Source organism: Salvia splendens, chromosome 11 (genome assembly GCF_004379255.2).
Source record: "Salvia splendens isolate huo1 chromosome 11, SspV2, whole genome shotgun sequence".
Classification (NCBI taxonomy): domain Eukaryota; kingdom Viridiplantae; phylum Streptophyta; class Magnoliopsida; order Lamiales; family Lamiaceae; genus Salvia; species Salvia splendens.
This window is the reverse complement of record NC_056042.1, coordinates 23,386,453-23,395,708: the sequence shown is the minus strand read 5'-3', so window position 1 is coordinate 23,395,708 and position 9,256 is coordinate 23,386,453. Positions and strand designations below refer to the sequence as shown.

At 42.3% G+C, this 9,256-nt stretch overlaps 1 protein-coding gene across 1 annotated transcript; it reads right to left on the bottom strand.

The window, feature by feature from the left end:
- Positions 1-9,027, bottom strand: LOC121754618. The gene is made up of 6 exons (XM_042149946.1): positions 8,864-9,027; positions 3,264-3,511; positions 3,079-3,216; positions 2,558-2,999; positions 1,791-2,440; positions 1-1,682 (listed from the first exon to the last, which is right to left on the bottom strand). Exons 1-6 carry the CDS (start codon positions 9,025-9,027, stop codon positions 1-3), a joined length of 3,324 nt encoding a protein of 1,107 aa, XP_042005880.1.
- Positions 9,028-9,256: the final 229 nt, after the last annotated feature.

Genomic DNA, 9,256 nt, shown 5'->3' with positions numbered 1-9,256 from the left:
TCATAAGTTTTGAAGAACTTCTTTATAAACAATGTTAACATAAACAATGTTAACAGTAGAATCACCATAGCCTTCACCTTGTTCATCTTTACACACCAAAATCTTCAAACCTTCACGACTTGTGACTCTTGATATAACAACATACAACTGTTCATGATTGAAAACAGGTTTTCTCAAAAACAATCCAACATGAGAGAGCGATTGATCCTGACTCTTGTTAATGGTCATTGCATACGACACAGTCAAAGGAAACTGTCTTCTTTGGAACTTGAAAGGCAATCTCGGATCAGACGGTATTAGGGACATTCGAGGAATCAACACTTTATGGCCAATATTATGGCCACCCAATACCCGTCCTTCTAACACATAATCACCTAATCGTGTAATTATCAGTCTTGTGCCATTACACAACCCATTTGACAGGTCTATGTTCCTCAACAACATCACTGGTGTACCAACTTTCAACAACAATTCATGGTTAGGAGTACCAGAACACTTCAAACTGTTCAAGAACTCCACAGAATGTATCTCAGCGAGACCATTTGATGTGAAATCAGATTTTGAATTACTATCAGAACTTAAGTAAACACGACCTGGAGACTGATCCAAAGAAATCATGAATTGGTTAACCTCATCAACTACCTCTAATGTAGGAGCAAGTATAGCACGACCATGCAAACAACTAATCAATTCTTCAGGAATCATGTAAGAAGGATAGACATTTGAAACAATGGTTCTAAGAGGATCACCAGAATTTGACAAAACAATGTCAGCAGGAAGTTGAATACTCACTTCCCCATCATTTGGACCACCAATAACACCATCGTCAATAGAAGCAACCCAAGAGGAAAATTCTTTCAATTTGGAGGCTTCATCAACATTTTCCACATTCAAAAGCCTCATATTTTTTGTCAGCCTTACAACTGTACAACTCTTCCAAAGATAAGATGAGTTAATAGTAGCATTCACAACATCTTGACGACTGCCTTTAGGAACAACATGCAAAATTTGTCTAAAGTCACCACCGAAAACAACCGTTTTTCCACCAAACGGCTTGTTCATGTTTAATTGATCAGATACACGCATAATATCTCTTAAAGTTCTATCCACGGCTTCTATGCAATGTTTATGAATCATTGGAGCTTCATCCCATATAATAAGCTTTGCTCTCACAATCAACTCAGCAAGTGCACTACCTGGTTTAATATTGCACATAGAATCTTCATTCACAATAATGGGAATTTTAAACAGAGAATGGGCCGTTCTACCACCCGACAATAATAAAGATGCTATGCCACTTGACGCCACATTTAAAACAATATCGCCCTTCGAACGAATCCCTGCAGACAATGCTCTCCAAATGAAAGTTTTCCCAGTACCTCCATACCCGTAAACAAAAAATATTCCTCCATCATTAGAATACACAGACGACATTATAGTGTCATGCACACAAAGTTGCTCGTCAGTGAATTTGGAAATACATTCCGAATATTCACTTGCTAAAACATCGCGATCATAACACAACTCATCAATAATCAGTCTATTTTCACATGATTCAAAATACTGAATACCAGTATACGGCAAACCATGGAAATCACGCAAAGTTTTGCCAAGATTCTGCAGCAACTTCTCTATTTCTGCCAACGCAAAATTCTGAATTTCATCCTCACTCAAGATCAAACCTATAGTAATTACAAATACATTGATAGAATTATTGTCAACTTGTCAATTAAAATGAATAATAAATAACATAACAAAAGTGCAACGAAAATAATTAAAAAATAGTTTACCAGGATTATTTGTTAATTTTCGACGGCTATAAAGAACATCTTCGGACAACTGTTTACAACAACTTTGCCAAACAAAATCCGGGCGTGAAATAGATTCTGATGTTAACAAACTCACATACAGCAATCTCAAAGAGTGAGCTGAAGCCCAAAAAGAAGCCTCCACAATTCCATGAACATATTCCTTATCATCATCCAACAACCCTAAAGCAAAGCAAGCATCTCTAAATGTAGCATACTGAACGCCATTAACACATCTGATGTCTTCATAGGAAGAAGCTCCTTTAACAATATTTAACAAACATCTGAGATAATACATATCACCAGAACCAGGAGCAACATAAAACAACCTTCCAATAGAATATCTTTGTTTCCTAGGTTCCCAGTGATTCTTCTTCCATACAAATTTCGTAGGAAATTCACCATAAGTGAGGTCCCTACCTTGAGAATATATCTTATTTGCTTCCATCCAAGCCAAGAACTTACTTTCATGAATTGTCTTACGATTCAAAACAGTAACCAAGTCAGCTGCTTCATCAAATATGACATGTTGTTGATCTGAAAGATGAAAACTCAATCTTTCAACAGGAGGATCTTTGTATTGAATTTCAAATCCAAATATTCTCCAAGCAGCTTCACAAGACGATATATACCTACAATCGTAGTACAAACTTACTTCATCAGTACATCATTCAACACCATCCGCACCAGATTGGAAAAAAGAAGTTGTCACACGATCATAACCCTTATTTATATACTTAAACAAATACTTAATAGATTGCGACTGGTTGCACCACTCAACGTTGACATGACCGCCATACTTCATAAGAAGATAACGATTGTGTGGAACAACATATCTATTATCTAGGGGCACACCATCCGTCACAACAATACGACCATTATCTCTACGTCTGTAAGCAGGATAGCCATCTTCATCAATGCTTGTGACCGCGAGATATTTTTTGGGAAAATATGTGGAACAACGTCCATTGACCATGCAAGGAGACGATTTTCGAACGACACCACACGGCCCATGCATCATGTATTCTTTCACATACTCATAATAGTGAGGATCAGCTACTTGGTCGGGAAGTTCAACTGAAATAATCTCATCAATGCGTTGAGGCTTAGGCTGTTTGTCCTCATTGCTTAAAAACAACAAAATATGAGCATGGGGCAATCCACGTTTCTGAAACTCAACTGTGTACACAACTGCAGAAAATAATTTTACTAAATTACTTATTCGAAAACAACTTTAAAAAATATTTGAAAGCAAGGTCTTTAAAAATACCTGCTTTCACAGCTCCAAATATTTTTTTACTCTTAAGATCTCTTATCAAATTATCCAACTTGACTTTAAAGATTCTACAAATAATATCAGGACGATCATCTGATTTCAAGCCCTTAGATGCAAGATATCGACATATCTCTGGCCATTTAGGATTGCACGTAAAGGTAATAAACAAATTTGGGTACCCAATCCACCTACAGATCGCCATCGCATCTTGATAATCTGAACCATATATCGAGCTCCACCAACAAAACTGGAAGGCAAGATAATTCGTTTCCCATGCCTTGAACCATCTGTCTCACCACGAAGAACAGCTTCCGCCAGACCACTATACAATTCAGCCAGCAACCTTTTTTGATGGGTTCGTACAAAAGTAAGACGTCCAGTCTCAATCATCGTGTATGCATCAACGACAAACTGCTGAAACAATCGCCTTCCAAATAAAAGAATAGAATACTCAGAAATTCTTTCATGTAAGCGGAAGGAAAAAAATTCTTTAGGACTAATACTTTTTCTATCGGTCGATGAAGAAGAACAATTTTTAGAAAATCCAATATCTTCTCTATAACCATCCTCCCCATAAGGAAACAAAAGTGGATACTTGTTGAAACGATGCTATTTCTCCTCAGGGTACTTAGGTGTCGTTCAAGCAAGGATATATCCTACTGGTCAGGATAGAGATCCTAACTAAGCCTAGACCCTGGTTTCAAATATTCCTCAACCCACTTCTACTGATCAGTATAGTGGTGGTAAGGGTCGAATCCCACAGAGATGGTGCGTTAAAACTATTGTGGTGATATTCTGGATGGTTTGGTTAGCTACCACGCTCTAGTTGAGTCTCTACCTAGGCAAGAACTTAAAGGTAATTTCCTACTGACTAGAATGGGGAAAGGAGTGTAGGGGTGCAGCTGTGTACGTGGAAATAGGGAGACATTTTTGTAACAGGAAATATTTGGAAGGTACGGGATTCTACTTTGGGCTAGACAGAATATTCAGAGGGTAGTGGTAGTCAAGGTGACTAGGCTGACAGATCTGCAGGTTATAACGAAAAGTAAAGGACAAAAAGCAAAAAGCATCTAAAAAGCAAAGTGGTCCCCAACATTAGACAGGGACATCATCTTCTTCAACAACACAAACTAAAATCAGAAAATAATTCCAGATTCAACACGGAAACACAGTTTATCAATTCGCGAACACAGATCCACAAATAAGAACACCAAATCTGAAATCAGAAAATGCAACTCCGCGTACTGGTCAGCAGGAAAACGAAAACGAACTCAAACAAGACTTCACATGCAGCGATTCACTCACGATCAATAGTTCCACATTTAACTAAAGGAATTTTGACGGAAACAAAGAAAGGAAAGTTTCAGCACTTAAAACACCAAGGAACCTTAGATCTAAGCTAACTAGGCGAAATAGAAAGGAAAAGAAAATGACACAATATACGAAACGGAAATCAACTTCATAGCATAAACACGTTCGGATCTTCCACAAGTTACTTCAAAACAGAAAATATCCAAAAGCAACAAAAGATCCAACGTAAAGAAAGCAAGTAAATTAAACTACGAAAGCGAATAAAAGTGTTTCGCCACTCCGAGCGATGAAATCTCTAAGCTACGGTCTTGCTGGCTGGAACGGACGATCTGGAATTTCGGGAACATCTAAATCTTCAAGTGACCATGGCAGTGGCGAGAAATGAGATTCTGGACTGGGATGAAGGACTGAACTCCGAGAGAATTCTACCTAAGAGTGATGATGATGATTCGATTCCCCCTTGTGGCTTCCTTTTATAGGGAGGCTTACCCTTGATTTTTAGGGTAAGACCTTGCGGTGAGATGACTTCTTTGCCCTTAATTGTGATTGAGCAGTCCCAGCTATCCTCCTTCTCCATCTCGAGCCATATTTGCATGTATACTGGTCAGTACGTAATCGTCCTGACGCCCTTTTCACTTGAAGTGTCTGAAACTCTGCCTACTGGCTAGAATGCTTACCCTGCACGCTTAAGCAACTAGTTTTTGCAGATATAATTCAATTACGCACATCATACTGACCAGTAACCTAGGCCTAGAATACGACTTATCAAACTGCTCACACTTACCACATGCTTGTCCTCAAGCGTGAAGATCAAACAAAAACGAATAAGTCGAATTCTAGCCTGGTTACTCCCCTGACCGACTCTACCTAAACTAGACTCGACGCAAAGAAAAAACACTTGGGCAAACACAGAAAAAGACACACAAACACACAAACACAAATAAAACCGAAACACAAAGATTTGGGCTATATTGTCAACCATCCCTTACCTCGGGATCTGGTGCAATCCAGCCTTAGACAGCCTTGAACTCCTGCCACCCCCCCATTCCTTCCTGGTCAGTACATCCGTTTGTCAAGATCGCCCAAACTCTCGGCCAAACACTAGATTCACTCGGTCTCTCATACCTCACCAGGAATGTTAGGACCGCATTCTCTCAATATGCTCAACCACACTTGCTTCGGACTTAGATCTCACGTGCAGCTACTGAAGGACTTAAAGGCTTGTAATGGGGCTATTGGGTTGCAGCGTTTTGGGGTAGATGTTCCTAAGGCTCTAAGTTTTCAAAATTTCTATTTTATTAATGCGGGAGAACTGTGTGCTGTAGGCTTTTGATCAGTTGCTTTTTAGCTGGCGCTTCTGGCTTGGGTCTCCAACTGTTCAGTATCATCTTGTGGCTTTGCCACCCTTATTCCTTCTCTTTTTTTGTGGTCAAGTTTCTGACCATTTTTCTCCACATTCTTCTCTCTTTTTTTTTTTTATGTGGCTTCGCCACCCTTATCCCTTCTTCTTCTCCCTTTTTTTTTCTTTTTGTGGACCCAGGATAACTCCCTGGTCGATTTCTTCCGAACCTTCTTGCCCAGCTGGAGTCTGCTTTCTTGTACATTTTTCTGGCCAGTAGGCTTCATTCGCCTCACGCTTTGCACACACACAGTCCCAGTGGCTAGGGGTATTTATCTGGGTAAAAGAGTTAGGAAAAAAAAAAGGTTCTAAGGGTGGTTTTTTTTTTTTTTTTCAGATGGGGGGTTTCCTACTGCCTTCAGTCTTTGCTACCCGTGGTCACTTCATCCTAGGCAATTTGTGGCAGCCTCTCTTTCTTTTCCATATATGTGGAAAGTGGTTCCACTTAAAGCTTATAACTCACATTTTAAGAGGGCTTTCGCGCTTGGCTCTAAGTATGGGCTTTTCTCTCATACTCACATCATCTATCCTGACTAGGAGGTACTAGGGAGGGTGGTTTCGGTTTTCCAGCACGTCTTATCTCCCTCAGTTCCCTTCACCGTCAGCTCAAGACGGTTGAGTTTTAAGCCCAATCAACACACAAAATAAAAAAAACTAAACCTAACAGGACACTAACACAAGCACGAACACAAAAACTACACATATACACATACTCATCATACTGGTCATTGCGTCCCCCCTCCCACTTCACAAGTGTCTGCCCTCAGATAGGGCTGTGAAGTGGAAAAGGTAATGGCCAGTATGATGGACACATAGACAAACAGACAAAATCAACAAATTAAAACTAAAACTTCTCACACTTAGACTATGGAATAGGCTAAGTGTGAGATTTTGAAAACCTAAACAGCAACCAACAAAACACACATATATACAAAACTCCTCACACTTAGGCCGTGCAACGGACTAAGTGTGCGTCAATCATGCTTACGAAAAACAGAAAACACAACACATGCGTCAAAAGACAAACCCTTAACTTCTCACACTTAGACTATAGAATAGGCTAAGTGTTATGAACGGGGTTTGCGCACAAACAGAAATTATACTACCTAGACACACAAAACACAATTTAAAACGAAAAGCTAAAAACGAGAAAATAAAAAGAAAAACTAACTGGTCAGATGGGGGTGGTCTTAGCGAAGTCTCCTGCTCCTCCGTGGGGCAGGTGGTGTAGGCTGCTTTTCCAGGGGTTCCTCTTCCGTTCCAGTGTGATCCTCACTCTCCTTCACCGGTTCCTCGGCTGCTGCCGGCACCTCGGCGTTCTCTTCCTCGGGCTCGTCTATCATTGTCTCTGGTGGGTGGGTCTCATCGTCCTGGCCTCCATGGCCGCTTGTTCCTGTAGCTTGTTCTTTCTTCCGGCTAGTCACTTCTTCCAACAACACATCTATCACGGATGCCATCCGGCCCATCTCCGTGATCAATCGATGGTTTTCCTCTCCCAAAGTAGTCACTAACGTCTCCATAGCGTCTTGCTTTTGAGCCAATGTCTTCTGCTCTGCGGATCTCTCCAACATCCTTTCCATCACTGCCGCTAGCTTGACCATCTCTGCTTTCAATTGCTTATTCTCCTCTCTAACTTCATCCATTTCCTTCTCCATTCTGGCTTGACGCTGTTCCTGGTCCGATGCCAATCCGATCATTTCTGCCCTTATCTGTCTGATTCCCTCCGCTATCTTCTCCACAGCTTTTTCCATCCCCTCTTGTCTCTGGTCGTGTGCCGGTGCTTCATGAGCTGCTGCCAACCGAGCAGTGGGTGTAGCTTCCTCTCCCATCGCGTAGAAGTGTGGCACGCCTTGCCTCATGTATACCGCATTCGTCCGGATGAATAGGGGGGTATCAAACAATCCTGGGGCGTCCACCATCGTCAAGGGGGTTAAGTCTTTGTCCTCTGAAACGGTGACGTTGTTTCTCACAAAGATTCCCAATATATGGCAGAGGGAAATATTCCGTGCTGGGTGGGTAGCGATGAGGTGACATGTGTATGCAGTCCAGAACCCTAAGTGCAACTTCTTGCCTCTCTTGGCACACCACATAAGATACAATTCCGTCATCGATGTCCGGACTGCCGAATTCGACTGTCCTAAAAGGTTGTAACCCAAGAAGAGTTGAACCAGGCGTAGATTAGGATCGTTGAGATGGATAGATCGGGAGATGGTGGACTGAAACTGTCCTGCCCCGGGGTGAGTAAGCTCTTCCCAAGCTACCTGGGGCTAAAAGTCCACATGCCTGCGGGGAATCCCCCGCTCCCTATCTCTCCACTCGGGCCCTATGGCCTCCTCCAAACTGCATATCCCTAGCCGAACAGTCCATTCAATCATATTCATCCTAATCTCTCCTCCAAATACTCTGAAACTGATGCACTCTACATCCAAATCCGTTGTGACCTTGAATCGAAAGGTCGCGAAAAATTCTTTGGCCAAATCGACCGGAACATTCAAATTCTCATTTCTTAACAGCCATTCAAAACCCAATTCGTGGAAAAGGGTGAGAAACGATTCCCGAACCTTCAATTCATCTAACGAGGGGAGATGAATTACCTTTCCATACTTAACCTTCTTGCCTTTTGCGTTCTTGGTGCGATAGATGGATTGGAGCTCCTTGGAGTCAAAAAATTGCATCCCCTCCACCACGTCATCTGTGAGCTCCACCGTCCAACGCTTATATCGGAGTGGTTCTGCAGGTGGATGCAATAGTTTCCGATGATCGTTAGGGAGTTGCTGCTCCTTGTACTCCTCATCTTCCATGGTCGTATCGCTATCGGATTCAGATTCTTCACTGATCTCATATTCACTGTCACTCTGTGTTTGCCGGTTTGATGGGGTCCTCTGGTCAGCCTCAGTGATCACGATGCCTGTGTTCACGGTACGCGATTTTTTGGTACTCGGCTTGTTCTTCACAACGGCTTTTCCTTTCCTTTTTCTTTCTATCTGGTACCTGGCTTCCTCCTCAGCTTCACTCAAGATTTCCACGGGATCTGCCTCTGTGTTCGGCTGATCCCTACTAGCTGCCCACCTTCCCAAGCATCTCTGCGAAATTCTCCGCGGTTTGGGCGAGTCTGCCTTGGGGTCTGCTTTCACCACCAGTTTCCGCTTTATGGGCTTGGGCTTCACTACCGGAGGTGCCACCGGTTCTGGTTCATTGGTTTCTGCAGTTGTTTCCTCCTCTCCTACCTGCATTCTACCATCCCCTACTTCTACTCGGGGGTCTACGGGCTCTTTTTCTTTACTCGGTGCTTCTCCTTCCCCTCCTACCAACTGGGAAGGGCGGCCTTCCGGTATGTCTCCTGATGTGGCTTTCTCCCTGTTTCCTACTGCCCCCAATGCGAGGTCTAGACCCTCAGCCATTGGTGCAGTGTCCTCTTCTCTCTGGTTGACCCTGTTCAGAATCGAGTCAAATTCTTCGTCT

What these genes read in the sequence shown, in the direction of transcription:
- LOC121754618 (XM_042149946.1), bottom strand. Translation starts at nt 9,027, where the DNA reads ATGCAGGTAGGAGAGGAGGAAACAACTGCAGAAACCAATGAACCAGAA. An exon ending in TCGCAGAGATGCTTGGGAAG is followed by an intron (nt 3,512 to 8,863) that starts GTGGGCAGCTAG and finishes TTTATTTGGAAG; the next exon opens with GCGATTGTTTCAGCAGTTTG. An exon ending in GCGATCTGTAGGTGGATTGG is followed by an intron (nt 3,217 to 3,263) that starts GTACCCAAATTT and finishes CTAAATGGCCAG; the next exon opens with AGATATGTCGATATCTTGCA.